The 22,018-nt window shown below is 35.9% G+C and overlaps 2 protein-coding genes across 3 annotated transcripts in view; both read left to right on the top strand.

Annotated features, from left to right (window-relative positions):
* LOC111502321 (uncharacterized) overlaps positions 1–22,018 on the top strand; it is a 48,231-nt gene that overhangs the window by 17,427 nt on the left and 8,786 nt on the right. For both annotated transcript variants that reach the window (XM_074183559.1, XM_074183558.1), the window contains exons 3-6: positions 947–1,207; positions 1,541–1,616; positions 16,845–17,188; positions 18,789–19,193. In XM_074183559.1, the coding sequence (XP_074039660.1) occupies positions 947–1,207; positions 1,541–1,616; positions 16,845–17,188; positions 18,789–19,193 (1,086 nt within the window). The remainder of the gene's footprint in view (positions 1–946; positions 1,208–1,540; positions 1,617–16,844; positions 17,189–18,788; positions 19,194–22,018) is intronic.
* On the top strand, positions 4,681–9,036 carry LOC141485839 (uncharacterized). Its single transcript, XM_074183389.1, has 3 exons — positions 4,681–4,812; positions 5,738–6,826; positions 9,009–9,036. The coding sequence occupies exons 2-3, from the start codon at positions 5,859–5,861 to the stop codon at positions 9,034–9,036; spliced, it is 996 nt and encodes a 331-aa protein (XP_074039490.1). The 5' UTR covers positions 4,681–4,812; positions 5,738–5,858.

Below are 22,018 nucleotides of genomic sequence, written 5' to 3' on the forward strand. Positions count from 1 at the left end.
AGTTGTTCTTGAGTATTCGTTAAGGTAATGTCCATGAGTCAAGAGTGAGTGGAGATGGAAGATAAAGTCAAATACATTATAGAAGTTGAAAACGACTAACCAACAAGATATAGAGGAAACACAAATGTACAACAGCAGACAGCATGAAACAGAGCAGAAATCAGTTCATAGCTCAGATGCCCTTCCTAGTGCTAGATCTAGGTCAAACTCTGGAAATACTAGTCCAGAAAACAAATAAATCGTTCAGAGTGTTATTAAATATTAAAACCGGTAATACATTGAAATCAATACCTGAACAAATCGGAATCAGCCTGATGACACAGGTAGTTCTCAACATCTTCCAAAACAAAAGGACCAACGATCATTATCCGTAACAGAAGGAGACAAACTTCAAGACATCAGAGAGGATAACAAAGAGCACCATCAGAAGGATGAGAATCAACTTTATGTGTCTAATCTCAGATCAAGGATATGATTTATCCAAAACTGACTATATGATGTATACATTTCTCATAAAAATCTGTAAAATAGTCCTCCTTTTGAAACTTAAAGTATTAATTCATAGTTGTAGGTAGTATCTTCAAAGACAGAAGTGTTTCCTTATTGTGTGATATCATTCCTATCTTCAATGAATTTTATATCTTCAGGTTATAGGGGATTCTTTATCAATTATTTTTTAATTTGTCAAAATTTCTCCCCCAAAAAATCACTTTTCTGAAGATCGAACCGGAAATTTTTATTTCTTGTGATCTTAGGAATATCTGAAATTCAGGTAATGACCAAACAGTTTTAAATGGTCAAGTAAAGCACATTTTATTTCAAAATTTGAAGTATTAGTATTGGTTATATTTTTTCCATTTCTTCAGAAGTTCTGAAAGAATGAAATGATTTTACAATCAACTACAATACTATAAGTTATACTGAATATGGCATATTATTCCTTCAGAACAATTGACAGTCAATCGCTGCGAGATTTGATAAAAAAACGCCGGGAGGAAATCTTGGAAATTCTGACAACCACTACAAAACATAGGATTTTCAATCGTCAGCACGTAAGTGACTGCACGACAATTTTGTGCGATCTCTTATCGATGGGCGGAATATTACCGATGACAACATCAAAATGTATCGCTGAAATAACGGAAATATTCCAAAGGTTGGACGTGATTCATGAGATAGCTGTTATAACCAATATTACCCTGAACAGGTGAGTTTGCTACTAATACTAAATAGCAATTAACTATGATTATTTACATTAGTTTACCCAATAATTTCATTAGATCACGAAAACTAATATGCAAAATACAAAATAAGTTAACAAATATGAAGAATATCCAATATCTGTCACGGTATTAGCAAGGATATTTGATACAATATTGCACGTGGAAAGTCTAGCTTACTTAGATATGTGTGATTATTTTGAGCGTCGAAAATGGCAGTTGCTAAAAACTCAACATCAACTTTTCTCATTTGCAAGGTCTTTCGACTGATAAGAAGTGAACATTTTGAAATTAAATTTTAAATTCAGGATATTTTTTAGGTTTTCAGATTCTACAGAAGCCTTCAATGTTTGTATTTCGTGGTTACTGAGATATAGTCCTATATTTCTAAAACGGGTAAGACAAATACATACATCACTTTGAAAAAATAGTTTTATATTTTGGGGAATATTGGCTTGGATCAAAGTAACCAGATTGAATTTATTATTGTTTTCACGCTATATTACAAATCCCAGACATTTTTTATTGCTTTCTGAAGTTAAAAGTTTGGGTTAACTCAAAATATATCATGCTATCCGGTAATGTAGAACAATGGAAATAAATCATGCAGTTTTCATACACTGCCACAAAATGACCTGATATACGTAGTTGAACTCCTTAGAACTCTGGCGGCTTTTTTACAATATGTGGGGATCCATATATAAAAGCCAATATTTTGACAATAAATAGCCTATCTGAAAGAAACATTTCTTCTACATACCAGAACTGCAACACCCTTCTCGACGCTGTTCCACAAATGCAGTAGGTGTTATCGGCAAATGAAGTATACTAATCATTTCAACTCAATAACTTGGCTAACCATACATGGAAATTGTTGCATGAAAGAGTAAATGGACTGTTCGTAATGACAACTTTGTAACTTTCACTAGTTCGGACTTCCATTGTCTATTATATAAAATGATTTGAAATCCCTGAAACAAGTAAAAAAGAATGATTAAAAAAGAATAGTTGAAAATAACAATTATATTAAGCAACAATAAACCTGAAATGAAATGATAGTAAAATAACCTACAAGTAAAAATATAATAATTGAATAAATAAATAAAAATTAAAGGAATGCAAAAAAGAAAATAATAAAAATAAAAATAAAAAAGTGTAGAGATTCCAAGTCACGTTAGTTCACGACGTTTCGATTGTTGGTATCTACAATCGTCTTCGGGTGATGACTGGACTGATTCCTCCGAGAGTTGACTATTTTATAGGTCGTTGAAATACTTTCACTTTCTCTACTTTCCATTTTCCGCTTCACTGATTCCGTGAGAGATGACCGATTTGGCGGGAGTTGGTCATTTCTCGTTTGATGATGGGTTTCCATATGTTTCGTATATCTACGCTGGCATGACTGAATACGTTGTTGGACAACATGTATGCGGCTTCCTTAAATTTTCTCCTGAACCAATGTTCCTCTCTGTGCAAGATCTCAGCTTGGGACCACTCGATGTTGTGTTGATGGGTCCAAACATGGTCTGCTATTCCTGATTTGCTGGTTTCTCCTCGCTGTGTGTGCTTCTTGTGCTCGGCAATGCGAATATTCAATGGCCTCTTAGTTTCACCAATATAGGATTTTCCGCACTCACAGGGTATCCGGTAAATGCAATTCTTGGAATCGCAGTCCGCGTTTGGGGGCCTGGTTTTCGTGAGGCTGCTACGGATAGTGTTACCGGATCTGAAACAGGTTCTAATGTTGTACTTGGAACCAATTCTTCTTATCCTCTCCGATAATCCTCTAATGTAGGGAAGTGCAAGCACTGGTTGTGACGGCTTCTCTTCCTTGCGAGGCTCCTGCTGTCTTTTGGCCAAAGTCTTTTCTACCATCGCTTTGGAGTATCCATTCCGCTGAAGATCATTTTTGATGATGTCTAGTTCCTTCTCGAGACCTTCCTTTGTATTACAAAGCCCAAAAGCACGGTCTAATAGAGTCTTGATGATTCCTCTTTTTGTCGATTGATGGTGGTTGGATTCGTGGTTCAGATACTGTCCCGTATGAGTGGGTTTTCGGTATACAGATGTTTCCCACTTAGTGTCGGTCCTCTTCACCAAAACGTCTAAGAATGGCAATTCATTGTGGATTTCCTTCTCCATTGTGAAAGTGATGGAAGGTCTCACGCTGTTGATGTGTTTCAGAAAGGCGTCTAGTTCAGTATTCCCATGGTTCCATATTATGAAGGTGTCGTCAACATATCTCAACCAGACTCGAGGTTTCTTGTGGGCTTCTTCAATGGCCAGAGTTTCAAACCACTCCATATATATGTTGGCTATGACTGGTGAAAGTGGCGATCCCATTGGCAGTCCCTCATCTTGTGTAAAGAATTCGTCCTTCAGTTGGAAATAACAGTTTCGCACACAGCATCCTAGTAATTCCATAATTACTTCTATAGGTAGATTCGTTCTCTCTTTCAGGTTCCCGTCTTCGGATAGCTTTCTCTGTATGATTTGGAGTGCTTCTTCGACCGGAACGTTGGTGTAAAGGCTTTCCACGTCGAAACTAATTAGTTGATCTTCCTGTGTGACTTCAATTGACCCTAGTAGTTCGACAAAATGTCTTGAATTCTTCACAAAAGACGATGTTTTCCCTTGTAATGGTTGTATTAAGGGAAGTAAAAATCTAGACAAGTTTTGAGTAGCCGAATCTCTGGAGCTGATGATCGGTCTAAGCGGAACGTCCTTCTTGTGGATTTTGGGTAGACCATACAAGTGAGGGGGCTTACTGTGGTGCGGTGTTAGGCATGATCTTTCCTTGTCCGAAAAATAGACTTGGTGTTTTTTCAAAATCTGGTACAACTTCCTTTCGATTGATGCAGTTGGGTCCCGTACGATCTTTGTGTATCGTCCCTTCTGCAGAACCTCTTCGATCTTCTGTTCGTAGAGAACGGTATCCATTACCACAGTAGCGTTTCCTTTATCTGCAGGTAGGATCTTAATGGTGTTGTCTCTACGTAGGCCGTTCAGAGCTCTACGTTCTTCCTTGCTGATGTTAGATGTTGGAACTGGTTCTCGATCCAACTGTTCTCTAATTTTCCATCTGAACTCTTCTGCCTCGGTCTGGTCAATGAGGGAACTGGTGGATTCCACTGCAGTAATTATCTCCAAAGTGGGCACAGATGTTGGCGTAATGGCAAAATTCAGGCCTTTCCTCAACAAGGATTCCTCTATTCCCGTGAGCGGGCGGGAACTCATGTTGATGACGTTGGTGGCTTCATGGTTGTCCTGTTTTGGGTCTGTATTTGGGCATTGTTTCCTCACTAATTTCCCCCACTTTCTGTTGTGGGTATTCTCCATGTCTTGGCGGATCTTCAAGCACGTCCTTTCAATCTTGGCAAAGATTGGTCCATGATCATCTTCCAATGTCTCTCTTCTTATTTCTTCGAATCGTTCTGTGGCATCCTGCAGCAAAGTTTTCTGTGCAGAGCCAGAGACAATAACATCATCCCCAAAGGTTTTCTACTGAAATCGCCAATCCCAGGAGAGAGAGCTAAACGCATATTGGAACGCGCCAGCCGAGCACTGATAAGGTCTCAAATCAATTATCACCGTTGGAAGAGGTCAACTTTGCTGCAGGATGCCACAGAACGATTCGAAGAAATAAGAAGAGAGACATTGGAAGATGATCATGGACCAATCTTTGCCAAGATTGAAAGGACGTGCTTGAAGATCCGCCAAGACATGGAGAATACCCACAACAGAAAGTGGGGGAAATTAGTGAGGAAACAATGCCCAAATACAGACCCAAAACAGGACAACCATGAAGCCACCAACGTCATCAACATGAGTTCCCGCCCGCTCACGGGAATAGAGGAATCCTTGTTGAGGAAAGGCCTGAATTTTGCCATTACGCCAACATCTGTGCCCACTTTGGAGATAATTACTGCAGTGGAATCCACCAGTTCCCTCATTGACCAGACCGAGGCAGAAGAGTTCAGATGGAAAATTAGAGAACAGTTGGATCGAGAACCAGTTCCAACATCTAACATCAGCAAGGAAGAACGTAGAGCTCTGAACGGCCTACGTAGAGACAACACCATTAAGATCCTACCTGCAGATAAAGGAAACGCTACTGTGGTAATGGATACCGTTCTCTACGAACAGAAGATCGAAGAGGTTCTGCAGAAGGGACGATACACAAAGATCGTACGGGACCCAACTGCATCAATCGAAAGGAAGTTGTACCAGATTTTGAAAAAACACCAAGTCTATTTTTCGGACAAGGAAAGATCATGCCTAACACCGCACCACAGTAAGCCCCCTCACTTGTATGGTCTACCCAAAATCCACAAGAAGGACGTTCCGCTTAGACCGATCATCAGCTCCAGAGATTCGGCTACTCAAAACTTGTCTAGATTTTTACTTCCCTTAATACAACCATTACAAGGGAAAACATCGTCTTTTGTGAAGAATTCAAGACATTTTGTCGAACTACTAGGGTCAATTGAAGTCACACAGGAAGATCAACTAATTAGTTTCGACGTGGAAAGCCTTTACACCAACGTTCCGGTCGAAGAAGCACTCCAAATCATACAGAGAAAGCTATCCGAAGACGGGAACCTGAAAGAGAGAACGAATCTACCTATAGAAGTAATTATGGAATTACTAGGATGCTGTGTGCGAAACTGTTATTTCCAACTGAAGGACGAATTCTTTACACAAGATGAGGGACTGCCAATGGGATCGCCACTTTCACCAGTCATAGCCAACATATATATGGAGTGGTTTGAAACTCTGGCCATTGAAGAAGCCCACAAGAAACCTCGAGTCTGGTTGAGATATGTTGACGACACCTTCATAATATGGAACCATGGGAATACTGAACTAGACGCCTTTCTGAAACACATCAACAGCGTGAGACCTTCCATCACTTTCACAATGGAGAAGGAAATCCACAATGAATTGCCATTCTTAGACGTTTTGGTGAAGAGGACCGACACTAAGTGGGAAACATCTGTATACCGAAAACCCACTCATACGGGACAGTATCTGAACCACGAATCCAACCACCATCAATCGACAAAAAGAGGAATCATCAAGACTCTATTAGACCGTGCTTTTGGGCTTTGTAATACAAAGGAAGGTCTCGAGAAGGAACTAGACATCATCAAAAATGATCTTCAGCGGAATGGATACTCCAAAGCGATGGTAGAAAAGACTTTGGCCAAAAGACAGCAGGAGCCTCGCAAGGAAGAGAAGCCGTCACAACCAGTGCTTGCACTTCCCTACATTAGAGGATTATCGGAGAGGATAAGAAGAATTGGTTCCAAGTACAACATTAGAACCTGTTTCAGATCCGGTAACACTATCCGTAGCAGCCTCACGAAAACCAGGCCCCCAAACGCGGACTGCGATTCCAAGAATTGCATTTACCGGATACCCTGTGAGTGCGGAAAATCCTATATTGGTGAAACTAAGAGGCCATTGAATATTCGCATTGCCGAGCACAAGAAGCACACACAGCGAGGAGAAACCAGCAAATCAGGAATAGCAGACCATGTTTGGACCCATCAACACAACATCGAGTGGTCCCAAGCTGAGATCTTGCACAGAGAGGAACATTGGTTCAGGAGAAAATTTAAGGAAGCCGCATACATGTTGTCCAACAACGTATTCAGTCATGCCAGCGTAGATATACGAAACATATGGAAACCCATCATCAAACGAGAAATGACCAACTCCCGCCAAATCGGTCATCTCTCACGGAATCAGTGAAGCGGAAAATGGAAAGTAGAGAAAGTGAAAGTATTTCAACGACCTATAAAATAGTCAACTCTCGGAGGAATCAGTCCAGTCATCACCCGAAGACGATTGTAGATACCAACAATCGAAACGTCGTGAACTAACGTGACTTGGAATCTCTACACTTTTTTATTTTTATTTTTATTATTTTCTTTTTTGCATTCCTTTAATTTTTATTTATTTATTCAATTATTATATTTTTACTTGTAGGTTATTTTACTATCATTTCATTTCAGGTTTATTGTTGCTTAATATAATTGTTATTTTCAACTATTCTTTTTTAATCATTCTTTTTTACTTGTTTCAGGGATTTCAAATCATTTTATATAATAGACAATGGAAGTCCGAACTAGTGAAATTCATCACGAAACATTGTCAATCACCTTCAAACAAACTTTGTAACTGTTCACGGTTCTCATGTTACGCTTTACTATTTACAAACTTTTGAAAACATCAAAAAGTCTTGTGTCTACAATTTTGAGCAAAGTTCATTTATTTCATGACCGATTTTCACAGTGTGTTGTGATACCTAGTCGACATTATTAGTTTTTCAATTATGTTTGAAAGGCACTCTTCAACCATGAAACATTAGGTAACATAAATTTAGAGAGTATGTTAATCAATCATTTATAGTAGCAAAAGACGGTGAATGAAAGTTAATTGTTGTTCCACGTAAACTAAGATACCCTTTATAACAAATGGAATTGCATTTCTAAAAAACTGAACATGAAGAAATAGTCACAAAAAGGAATGTTGTCGGTCCATCGCATTTATCAAAAGAGGGTAAACCTGGGACAGTTTCATCATCTTTTCAACGATCTTATAAGATGAGGAGAAATTTTTCCAGTATTTCCGATCGAAGAGCTGGAATCCTTTCCGGTGGCGGACGGTCGTGACTGGGCTACTGGGCGCTGGTCCATTTATATTCATTGTTCCAATCCTATCCGTATTTTGACGGGACGTGCCGTGCTGTGCTGTGCCGGACAAGTGGGCGATAAGCTTAACTTCAATATATATTAGGATGAAAAATAAAAAATCTGAAATTTATGAAGTAAACTGTGTAAATTGCAAAAACTATGAATATTACTGGAGTTTAATACCATCACCAAACCGTTATTTTTAACACCTCGTCACGTGTTTCAATCACCAAGTGATCATCTTCAAGAGTTCAATCTTCCTCTTGAAGATGATCTCTTGGTGATTGAAACACGTGTCGAGGTGTTGAAAATAACTCTGGGATTGAACTTCAGTAATATTCATTACAACACCAAAGGTTCCAAACAGTGCATCACAATGTGCAAAAACTGTTAATCAGTCTAAACGAGCTGTTAAAACTTCAAAAAATCACGTCGTGCATATCCGACTTCTGAAACAGAAACAAAAAATAATAATGACTTTATGATTTCATTTATTTCTGTTTTGAATTTTGATACGAATTGAACCAGTATTGAAATCCTCTGGAGGCATAATTTTTTTCGAGCCAGCTAGAAAAGGGAAAAGGATAATAAGAAAGCAGAAAATGAAACGTAGGCGTAAGGGAAAAATAAAAAGAAATTAAGAGACGAGAAAGCGAGGTTAAAAATATTTTTTACCTCCGCTCCTCTATGAGTCAATGAAGATTCATATAACAGACTCTTCTCTCCATAGAGAAAAAAATTAGCTTCCATGATGTAATCAACAGATTCTAATTCTGAAACAATGACACTGTCATTGTTTCATGCATTCATTTTAACAACAACTGAATTAAAACACGAATATCAAAATACGCTGTCTGTTCAAACAATGAGGTTGATTTTCATTTTTCTCAAAAAATATTTACTCATTCATCGATTTCTATTTTTCCCACTTCACCGTAGTCCCCCTCAGATATATTACGATCGTGCCAGCGTTTTGTCCAATCCTCGAAGCCGTTCTGATATGAATTTTTGGAACCGGAAAAAGTCGAAGGCGGCCAAATCTGGTGAATACGGTGGCTGAGGCATGATTTTAACGACGAATGTGCAGGTGCATTATCGTGACGAAAAAGCCATGAATTGTTTTTCAACAATACCGGACCATGTTCGCAGTGTGAAATGGAACATGGAAATGGCTCCAAAGCAGGAGCCGAAACGATGAAAATTACAGACGAAGTTCAACCCGGACAACAACAACAACCCGGACAATTTACTGACCGCGAAAACCTATCCGAAAACACACACACACATATAAATATATATATATATATATATATATATATATATATATATATATATATATATATATATATATATATATATATATATATATATATATATATATATATATATATATATATATATATATATATATATATATATATATATATATATATACCGGGTGTCCCACATTTTATGTGACAGGCAATATCTGGTTTGTTGAAGGAGATACACAAAAATGTTTCATACAAAAGTTTTAGGAGTTCATAAGAGCAATATACAGGGTGTTTGGTAGGTGCTACAGACCAAAATTCCATTTTTTAAAATAGAACGCCCTGTATATCATTACATATTCAGATGCTACGTTAAATTCTGACATCATTTCATGTTTGGTTTTTGAAATTCGGTTACGGCGTTGTTGAGTTATTGCACTTTTCCTTAAATATAAAGTTTCAAAAAAAACTTATTTACTCGTACACGAATCCAGTCTATATCTTTTATTAAATTGAACTAGACTACTACTGAATACAAACCATTATTCTCACCTCTACGATACGATATCGATATCAGTTGAATATAATATTGAAATTCTTGAGAATATGACTAACTTGAGGGTGAATTGCTTTATATTGCACAATTTCATCAAGTAGCTTATGCTTGTTGATGCCATAGTAACAAATGTTGTTGAATTGTATCTACTTGTCAGTTCGATTCAGTGATTCTTTGCAAAACAGTAACTGTGTTTTTTGTGCGAAAACTCCAGTATGCCTTTCGCGTTTAGTCCAAGTGATTGCATTGATATGTTATTAATTTTTGGGGAATGTCAGAAAAACTGCCGTCAAGCACAACGTCTATACCAAGAACGTTTTCCAGACAGATCCATTCCGTCCCGAATGACTTTTTCGAGAGTTGTAAAAAAATTGCGAACTGGGTCATTTCCTTCTACTATAAAGCATCGTCATCATACGAGATCTGTTAGAACTGTTATATTATTATTCATCCACATGTTTCTATCCGTACTCTTGCAGAAGAAGTCGGTGTGAGTAAATCTAATGTACAGAGAATTCTGAAAGAAAATAAATACCACCCATTCAAAATTCAGTTGGTACAAGGTTTGAAACCCACGGACTTTGAACGACTACTTGAATTCATTGCTTGTATTCAGGTAATATTATATGAAAGTCCTAACATATTCAGTCAAATTTTGTGGAGCGATGAATCGCGATTCCACAATAATGGAGTTGTGAATCGACATAACAGTCACTATTGGTCTCAAGAAAATCCCCACTGGGTCCGCGAAAGTAATTTTCAAACTACTTGGGGTATTAATGTATGGTGTGGATTGTTCAATGGCCGCATCATAGGACCTTACTTTTTCAATGAAAATCTCAATGGATTGCGATATTTACATTTTCTAGAAAATGATTTGATCCAGTTGATGGAAGATATTTCCATAGCAGAACGACAAGGAATTTGGTGGCAACAAGATGGTGCTCCTCCTCACAATTCACAGGTTGTTACTGAATATCTGGATAGAACGTACCCAAATAGATGGATTGGTAATAAGGGTCCAATTCGGTGGCCGGCTCGTTCCCCAGATTTATCACCGCTTGATTTTTTCCTATGGGGTTATTTAAAAGATATTGTTTTCACTACTCCCCCTTTGAATGTGGATGATCTGAAAATGAAAATTCGACTAGCGTGCAGTGATATTACGCCTGATATTATAAGAGCGACTTGTACAAGAGAAGTGATTCGACGTATAATATCTAATGAGCATCACTTTGAACAATTTTTATGACTTATTTCTAGGTACCTACCATTCTTATGGAATTATTTATCAAGTTATATTATTTACATTGTTATTAATTAAAGATTTGTTTTCGAATACACCTCTTTCAATTTCGCAATTGTTTCATATTCAAAATGATTCCTGACTGAATTCCACAACTCAAAATTGAAACCATTACTTCGAACACCCAAAATGTTGACTAATTTTCATGTGATCTGATGCAGAGAGAATAATTGTATGAGATATTTAAAAAAATAATAGTCGTTCTCAAGACTTTACATTTTAAGTAATAACTCAAAAACGCCGTAACCGAATTTCAAAAACCAAACATGAAATGATATCAGAATTTAACGTAGCATCTGAATATGTAATGATATACAGGGCGTTCTATTTTAAAAAATGGAATTTTGGTCTGTAGCACCTACACCAAACACCCTGTATATTTAAAAATTATATCAGAATATAGCTCTCATGAACTCCTAAAACTTTTGTATGAAACATTTTTGTGTATCTCCTTCAACAAACCAGATATTGCCTGTCACATAAAATGTGGGACACCCGGTATATATAAATATAGAAAAATAGATAAGTACCCTCTGATCATTCACATATTGATTTCAATTTAAGAGCCACCGGTAGACAGTTGTTTCAGCCTATTGGGCATTGTCAGTACCGGGCAGGCGGTCCTCGATTGAAGACAAAGTGTGAAAAACCAGAACAGTACTTGATAAAAATAGCAGCGTAAACGCTATATATATATATATATATATATATATATATATATATATATATATATATATATATATATATATATATATATATATATAATATATATATATATATATATATATATATATATATATATATATATATATATATATATATAATATATATATATATATATAATATATATATATATATATAATATATATATATATATATATATATAATATATATATATATATATATATATATATAATATATATATATATATATATATATATATATATATATATATATATATATATATATATATACAGGGTCCTGCAACAGTGGCGCGGTGTTCCATATCTCTATATAGGAAGCAGATAGGAATCTAATTTTCTATAATATTACCTTATTGCTCGAGCTCGACAAAATAAAAATATTGGCGGTCACACAGGGTGTTCGATTTTTTCTGGGCGGATCCCAACTGTGTCTTTTTAAATGGCAACCTATATTTTTTATCGCTTTTTCGGTTTCTTCATAGAAAATAAAATAAACTTTATGTATATCTGCACTTCGGAAATATTGACGGTTTTCGAGATATCTAGCATGACAGGTTTTTTTTTCCAATATTCGTCACTCAGAATATTTGAAATTATAAAGTGGTGCCAAGTCCAGTTGAAATTTTTTTTGGTCGAATATTCTACATTGGTAACTCTCTCAAACGATATATCTGAAATCGACCTGTGATATACAGGGTATGAAAAACCGCTTGCCAAATATTGTAAATGAAAATTTGCAAAATCTTCCTTAGATTAAATGGAACACCCTGTATATTATTGATCCATAAGAAGCGCCAACGAATCCTCTACAAATTTCATTAAGTATTCCCTATGGCTAAGTTCAATAGTTTTTCTTAAATGAGCATTTCTTTCGAAAAATGGTCATTTTTTCAAAGCGAAATCCATTTGACGACTGATAAAAATATACGAAAGATATCTTGTTTCGATTTTGTACATTAGAAGGTGTCCAAACAAATATTTTTTAACGAAATAAATGTATGTACCTATCACTTTTTGCTAAATGGAAAATTATTTTTTCATTGGATGCAGAATTTCACTCATAAATCGTGCAATATCAAACCAAACAAGTTAAAAGAAAGAAACATTATAAATAACTATTTTTTTCATGTTATTATATTCATTCAGAGCTTGAGTTCTAGATATTCAAATTTGTCAACTGGCAAATTACAAAACTACAAAAGGGAGAGTTTAATTAAGGTTGATAATGAAACTTTTATAAAATATGTTCAACATGTCTTCCATTTTCTTGAATGCAGAGCTGAAGTCTATGTTTGAAAGACTGTTCTACCCTGCGCAAGACAGCTGGTGTAATGCTGCGAAAAGCATTCGTTATTCTAAGTCGCATATTTTCGGGAGAAGTTGGTGGCTCAACGTAAACCATATTTTTTATGTATCCCCATAAGAAAAAATCTAGTTTCGTCAAATCTGGTGATCTAGCGGGCCACCGTACAGGCCCATTCCGTCCTATTCATTTATTGGGAAATACTTCATTTAGATGATCTCTCACTTCTGCCGAATAGTGAGCAGGTGCACCATCATGTTGTAACCACATTCTATTGCGGAGGTCAAGAGGAATATCATCTAACAAACCTGGTAAATCATTTCGTAAGAAATTGAGATACATTGCACCATTCATATGTCCCTCAAAAAATTATGGACCAATTACATATTCTCCAATGATGCCTCCCCAGACATTTATCGACCACCTATGTTGATAATCCACCTGTCTCAATAAGTGAGGATTTTCTGTCGCATAATAATGGTAATTATGTCGATTTACAAATCCATTTTTATGGAATGTCGATTCATCCGACCATAAAATATTATTGAAAAAATATTCGTTTCGACGAATTTTGTTCATGGCCCAATTGCAAAATCTCACTCTTTTCTCGAAATCAGCATACAGTAGTTCTTGATGTAACTGAACGTGGTATGGATGCAAGCGATGTTTCTTCAATACTCGTTGCACTGATCTCTCACTTATATCCACTATTTCCCCAATTTGTCGTTGACTCCTACTAGGATCTTCTTCAACAGCAAGAAGAACTTGCAATTCATTATCTTCATTAGTAGCTGGCTTGATGCGCTCATGTTTGGAGTAATTAATAGATCCAGTTTCAACGAATCGTCCCAAGACCTTTCGGAAAGATCTTTCATCTGGATGCCTTCTATCTGGATACCGTTAAGAATAAATTCTACTTGCCAATAAACAATTCCTGTCTGATTCACCTAATATGAAAATCATATCAATCAAATCACTTTTTGATAACAACATTCTGATGAAATTATACCGACAGTTCAACTTCACGATTGACTAAAAATTTCAATATTCAATTGCAGCCAAATATTTTGTTCTGTCATTTGCCAGACTACTTGATTTCCAATAAATATTTCATTCGCTGAAAGGTTGTTTTAGACCGAAAGAATATGGCACAAATTCCGAGATTTTTGAAATTATTGTAACTATTCAAGAACGTCCATTTTGTGGTGTAATTCGCAACTTGTTTATCTAGCAACAGGTAATTTTAGGAATGGGCGATATTTTAAGGAAAGGGTATTTTTTGTATATTCTTATCAGTCGTCAAATGGATTTCGCTTTGAAAAAATGACCATTTTTCGAAAGAAATGCTCATTTAAGAAAAACTATTGAACTTAGCCATAGGGAATACTTAATGAAATTTGTAGAGGTTTCGTTGGCGCTTCTTATGGATCAATAATATACAGGGTGTTCCATTTAATATAAGGAAGATTTTGCAAATTTTCATTTACAATATTTGGCAAGCGGTTTTTCATACCCTGTATATCACAGGTCGATTTCAGATACATCGTTTGAGAGAGTTACCAATGTAGAATATTCGACCAAAAAAAAATTTCAACTGGACTTGGCACCACTTTATAATTTCAAATATTCTGAGTGACGAATATTGGAAAAAAAAACCTGTCATGCTAGATATCTCGAAAACCGTCAATATTTTCGAAGTGCAGATATACATAAAGTTTATTTTATTTTCTATGAAGAAACCGAAAAAGTGATAAAAAATATAGGTTGCCATTTAAAAAGACACAGTTGGGATCCGCCCAGAAAAAATCGAACACCCTGTGTGACCGCCAATATTTTTATTTTGTCGAGCTCGAGCAATAAGGTAATATTATAGAAAATTAGATTCCTATCTGCTTCCTATATAGAGATATGGAACACCGCGCCACTGTTGCAGGACCCTGTATATATATATATATATATATATATATATATATATATATATATATATATATATATATATATATATATATATATATATATATATATATATATATATATATATATATAAATCTTCATATAAATCTATATATATATATATATATATATATATATATATATATATATATATATATATATATATATATATATAAATCTTTATAACTCCTATTTATTATATGCAAGCGCTTTCGACAGCTGGTCGTGCTATCATCATCAAGGTTCTACTCAAACTCTTTTTGAGTAACATATATTAATATTAAAATACTGAAAATACAGGAAAATTAGTTGCATTATTTTGGTTACTGTAGGTACATATCAAAAAAAAATCCCGAAACACGGCAAGTGTAAATTATAATTTGACATTTTTTAACGTATAAATGCGACCCCTTCCTTCAACCCACTTCGAATGCGTGAAGGCGTCTTGGCAACATCATAATCTCAAATAAAACTGTCTTTTAATATTACTTAACATATCAGGCGTGACCGATCTAATCGAAAGCGTTATTCGTTCTTTTAAGACATTCAAATCTGAAGGTTTAGTTTTGTACACATTGCTCTTTATATATCCCCATAAAAAAAATATTATAATGAAAGATCAGGTGACCGCGCTGGCCATTCAATCGATCCCCGCCTCCCTATCCCCCGATTGGAAAATGTTGTATTGTGATATTGCCGGACCTTAACTTGGTGATGTGGTGGTGCTCCATCCTGCTGAAACGATATCGTATTCACTGGAACTTGAGGGTTTCCTGCTTCTCTATTTTGCTTATTATCCCTTGAGATATGGGCGGTAAATTAGAAAATTTCTCATTAAATAGGCGAGCTACTTTCTGTTGTGTTCGGATTTTATCTCCGTAACCAAACATTTGTATGCATTTCCGTTAATCTAACCATTTGTCAGACTTGAAGTTAAGAAACTTTAAATCTAAAATACTGACAACTAATGTTGTAACATACAAGTTGACTAGGCGTTTTAAACTAGCGTTGCCACGGGGCAATTTTTTGCGTTTACTTTGCAAACACCAACTGAACCCTACAAGATAGATCATTAGATTTACTGCAGAATTGTACATCTTTAAAAGGTCTACAAGTCCGCGATGGTATATGTTTATCTCTTAGGAATAACCCACAATAACCATTTTTATCCTTCACTGAGAAATGATGGCTTATTCACGAAGTGATTTTAAGCAATACAGAATTAATCCTTATCCAATTAAGCGCCTTAAATACATTGTGCATTTAATATAGACCAATATGGTTCTTTACAGCATTTAATTCAATTAAATAATGTCCAAGATATTACAGATTTAAAATGAAGGGATATAGCGGTAGCGTACTTTAAGATTAGTTGCTATCGCATGCGTTTATCGGAGATCTCTAGCGAGGAAAATAACAATACTTTAAAGACATTCTGTAGTATATTTAGTATCAGCATTGCATCCTTGCGGAGCCGGAGCGAGTCGTTAGTTTGTTAATACATCTTTTTGATAATTTTTCTCGATATATCGTTAAATAATCGAATGAAAATCAAATTGAGCAGTAGGATTCACTTCGTATTATCAATACTATTGTTTTTTTCCGGTAACCAGCTACGAACGATAACCCTCAGAAGTCGAAACTTGTTAACGAGGTCTTACCTTTTAACGTGTGATTCATAACACGGGTTGGACGATAGCAAGTGGAAATCGAGAGTTCAATCTGCGGCTTGAATCATCAACTCACACATTGGCCGGTTGAATGAGTGAACAAAGCACCCACGTCGAACCGCCCGGCTACCGACCGACCAATTTGTTGAAACAATTTGTCATTTGAAATTTATTTTTACAGGAGCTTGAGATAATCACTTTGAAAGAGTTGGTGACAGCAATAAATTATTTCTACATAAACTATAAATTCGGAAAGAAGATGCAAAATTCTATTATGGAAGAATCAGATAAGTGCTTGGATGCTCTGATGGAGTACTCAGATAAAATTCTTATTATGTGTAAAAATGAAGTCCTTCGAAAAGAGTCCATCAAGCTCTTTTCCATAGTACTGACCAAATATAATGATCAGAAATGGAAGGCTAATCTACATGCATTGAATGAGTTGCCAAAAGATATTACAGGGTGGCCAAAGGTGAAAGTAAGAATATTTTTGCATGTTTGTGAATTTCTCTGCAAGACCTCTGGGTAAGTTTATATTTAGCTCATTACGATCTCAATGAAATGTTAATACGACTTCTAAGAAAATATCCTGCAATATTTGAAAAAACAAAAGAAAAATAATCGAGAGTTCCGTAAGAGCAATGACATAACAGACACTTTTGTATGGAATAGGAGTAGAATAGTACATTTTAAGGTAATTTGTCTGATTTTTTAGCTGTTAGGAGAAATATAAAAATGTATTTCTGAAGGTCGGCGATGTACTTTATACATTGATGAATTTCACTAATTCGGACTTCCATAGTATAATATAAATTGATTTGAAACCCCTGAAACAACTAAAAAAAAAAGGATTAAAAATAAATAGCTGTAAATAACAATTACATTAAGCAAAAAAATCTGAAATGAAATAATAGTGAAATAAAATACAAGTAAAAATGAAACAATTGAACAAAAAATAAAGAAATACAAAATGAAAATAAAGACAAAAATAAAAAGTTAAGAGATTTCAAGCCAAGTTAGTTCACGATGTTTCGATTGTTAATATCCATAATCGTGTTCGGGTAAAGACTGGACTGATTCCTCCGAGAGATGACTATTTATGGGTCGTTCGAGTACTTTCACCTATCCGGTGATAATTGAATATTGTACGCTATGAAAATTGTGTGAATTTTAATTCACCAAGAGAGTAGATTTTTCATTTACTGACTTTTGAAACAGACCAAATATACGCGGGCATAATACACAGATAAATACACACTTCAATAAAATATAAAAAATAATTAACTTACTGATGACTTGGATAGTGTGCCGTAGTGTGTTTTTGCTTTTTTTTGCAGGAAGCTGCTCACTTTCACTTTCAAAATTATCACTGTCAATCATTTCATTTTTAATTATAAAAAAATGAAAAGTATTCAGTAAATCACAAGTTATGTATACTGTAGGGAACACAACAGTGTGGCGGAGGAAACAGAGGAACGCTGAACTAGTGGGAAGAGAATCACACAGTGGCTCGCGTATGGCGACCCGTCGCCACGGCATGCGTCACCATGGCAGGAATCGGTTTTACGTACGGCTATAGATGTTTCACATCAAAAAGCAAGAGTTGATGTTTTGGTATCATTCAATACTACCTGCAAATAGTCAAATTTGCCAATTCAATTCAACCTACTCTGTATCTCTTATTGTTTGAGAATAGACTTGAATTTATACATGAATCGAAGTTCCCACCACCGCATTTATCCGCCTGAAAGCGATAAACTCCAAAAGGATTTGCATACGGTGTGATTCAAGTATAATGTAGTTCACTAGTATATTTCATTGATGCTTTTTTGTATGACTGACACGTTAAGAAGAGTACTTCGACCACGCCACTGAAGATGCAGTGCAGTCGAAACGTTATGAATTGTTTGAAATATGATGATGCTATACCCATGCCAGGCATAGGTGGTAGTGTCAAGTGGAAAGAATCAAATTATCAACATAAATATCTACCTCGGCTTCGCACGGGTAGCATAGCTGGTTCATAAGTGTAGTTTATCCAATGTGTAGTTTATCCAATCTGAGTTGAAAGCACAATAACATTCATCCACGTAACAAATTTCAGTAATCAATTTTCAATTTCTAGGTTAGTCTGGCATCCTTCCGAAGTCCTTCAGTCCATCGCTAACCTAATCTACTCAACCGACCGCTTTCAGCTAGATTCATTCATGCTCAAAACTATCTGCGTCATTTATCCTATAGTTGCCGTGGAGTGTCCTGATAAAAACGTCGTTCTACTTGGAAACAGCCTCTTAATAATATTGTCAGGACGATTTTCGGAACTGGAAAACATATTTTCCTGCCACGTAGCCCAACTGTGCTGGATTTTGCAGTATGGGAAAAATGCTCTGAAAAAGCGCATTTTATGTCATTGGTTGCGACAAGGAGAAGATATCGAACTGATGAAGAGGTGTGTCTTGGCGTGTAAGGCAAGTTCGGTGTTATTAAGAATAGTTGAGGACCAGCATACAGAGGAAAACGTGAGCGATAGGTGAATTACCGTTCAACTTCTGCAGGATATTTTGGTAGATTTTAAGGTGGCCGTATATTCGAGATTGTCAAACGAATCCACAAGGGGGCCACTGTATTGATGGTCTTATGTGAATAATGCATTCAAAAAATTCTTCATTGTGAGATTTTCACTGAACACTTGATACTCACTGAATTCTACCTGATTATACTCTGCTTCTTAATAATAAAAAGTGATATATGCTCATCATAAATGTAAAACGCTAACGTAACGTCTGAACAAAATTTTGTGATTTCGTTATTCTCCACAGCTGGTATAGACAGGATTATAATACTTTACCGGTTTCCTCCATTTTTGTATCGCAAATGGGTCACAATCGAATTATTTTATGGGCTTTGGGGTGTTATTACACCTGCAGTTGCGTGCGTTCGGGTAACCAATCAAAACTATTTGTTATAACTAGTAACTGTGTTTTTTTTTAAGTACAAAACACAGCACTATAGGAAAATCCTCAAGACGCTCTAAGAGCGGTGCCTGTGCGAAAGTAGTGATTCACTTTGGATTTGAATCGCTGGAGATTCAACTATTTTTGGAATAATGTTCTAAGGAAGTTCATAAACGCAGTTCTCCAAATGAAAGAGATCTTTAACAGTGAAATTCAATGTGTACTGAGTTGAACCTCAAAACTCACAACACTCACAGTCCGTCGCGTATTTCTGATATATACCGCTTTTGGTGGAATCAAATGTGCCACTTGAACACTCCCCTTGAAAGTATCTTTAGAAGAGAGACAAATCCCCAACCTTTATTCGATGTTCCAGACTGTCAAGGTTGCAGGTGATAGTCACGTCTCCAATCAGGCGGGTGGCTCTTTTCTGGATGGAATCCAGAACATCAGGGCATGTTTGGGAGCAGAGCCCCATACATGAGAACAATACTCTAAAAATGGTCTGATCTGAGCTTTATGAAGCATCAAAAGTTGCTGAGATGTGTACAGTTTCTGATTTGGAACAGTGTTCCAAGGTTTTGAGAAGCAGCTTTCGCAATTCCAGCGACATGACTATGCCAGGACATATTGGTGTCCATTTTAACCCCCAACAAACGTATCGAAGCAGAAAGGGGAATTGTCTGTCCTGACATTGTTATATCCTGTTCGAAAACATTTATCTTTTTGGAAAAAAAGTATGTCTGGGTTTTTGTAACATTGAATTGAACCTGGTTAGTTTGACTCCAATTCGAAATCACTTGTAGATCTGAATTGAGATATGCAACCTCGTGATGCCGATGAAGATATGCATCCGCAGCCGATGTCATGGAATCCAAATGGAATGACGTGACAAGTGTGCTGTTTTCAGTAAAACAATATATTGGATTCTTTGTTTTTCGGAATGAGTCGTTGATATACAATAAAAAGAGGGTTGGAGACAATATGGATCTCTGGGGAACACCAGTGTTGATGGTGAAAGTATTCGAGAGATATCCATTGACGGCCACTTGCAGGGAAGGAACGTTCTTTCAGGAAGCTGAAGAGCCATAAATAAAAGTGATACAAAAAGCCATAGTATCGAAGTTTGGCCAGCAAATCCTCATGCCAACAGCTCGTGACTCTCCATGTTTCTCGACTGCGTTATTCCAAATATTAGCGTACGATAGAAGGTGGACTATTGACATTTGTTTCCGAAAGCCATTTTGATGATCGCTCAAGATTTTAAAACCTTCCAAATATTTAGGCATATGGTGGTTTATGGCTTTTTCCATGATATTTAATATCACTGATAGCAAAGCGACTGGTCCATAGTTATTTGGAAGACTTTTCTTGCCCTTTTTGGTAATAGGCTGAACGCGAGCAATCTTCCAACCAGAAGGAAAAACCTCTTTCTTGTAGGACAATTTGAAAAGTCTGCAAGATACTGGTGTGAGTTCCCTTGCGCACTTTTTGAGTACGATGACGGGCTCTTCATCAGGCCCTTGTTGATATTGAGCTGTTTCAAATTCGCCTAACAAGAAGTTGTCGAAAAGTAATTTTTGGCATTGTGGATTCTAGTGTAGGAATAGTAGGTGGTGCCTTTGCCAGAAAATTGACTGTGGAGTAGGACGCAAATTGTTCAGCTAGTAGATTTGCTTCTTCCATGGCTGTTGTTGCAAACAAACCGTCCGCTTGTGTTAGTGGTGGAATTGTGAATTTTGTAAAGTTTTAATTAACAGCTTTTATCAACTATGTAAAATTAATATCGTTATGAAATTTAAATTCAAAATATTTACATGATGATACTTAGCTAAGCCTATTTAGGAAGATCTTAGGTATAAAAAAATTTATTTCCTCAACTAACAGGTATAATTTCCACATGTTGTCCTTTCCTTCTATAATATAAATGTTCAATACATTTTCGTCATTTTTCAAAATCGACAGTTTTGAGGACAACTTTGAGGACATTTTGACGTATTTCATTTTGAATGCCGTGTTTTTTCTTGCAACGAAACCCTTCACTTGAGCCCAAGCAAGTTCAATGGGATTGAGTTCGCAATGATAAGGAAGCAGACGCAGAATAATATTTATTTTGTGTAGTATATTGTCTACTACATATTCTGTGAAACGAGCTTCATTTGAACATACTATGAGCAATTGGTAGTTCTTTTTTAACCATACTTTTATCAACTGGTATGTTTATTTGTGCAAAATCATTGATGTGTGTCTGAAAGTGTATTTTTTTAGACATAAAGACGCCAACTTGGTTGGCGTGAATAGTCTTCAAAATAATCAAATTTAAAGTGGCACAGATTCCATAAATACTTCAGTACAGCTATGTTTGTTAACTGTTTTCAAAATTATTATTGTTGCGTTTTCC

The sequence above is a fragment of the Leptinotarsa decemlineata genome, unplaced genomic scaffold (assembly GCF_025532065.1).
Source record: "Leptinotarsa decemlineata unplaced genomic scaffold, Ldec_3_MD MMD2_tig00026340_RagTag_RagTag, whole genome shotgun sequence".
Taxonomy (NCBI): Eukaryota; Metazoa; Arthropoda; class Insecta; order Coleoptera; family Chrysomelidae; genus Leptinotarsa; species Leptinotarsa decemlineata.

Excerpts from the sequence above, each read along its gene's own strand:
- LOC141485839 (XM_074183389.1), top strand. The coding sequence starts at position 5,859 with ATGGAATTACTAGGATGCTGTGTGCGAAACTGTTATTTCCAACTGAAG. Across the intron at positions 6,827-9,008 it reads TTGCACAGAGAGGAACATTG|GTGCATTATCGTGACGAAAA; the intron begins GTTCAGGAGAAA and ends ACGAATGTGCAG.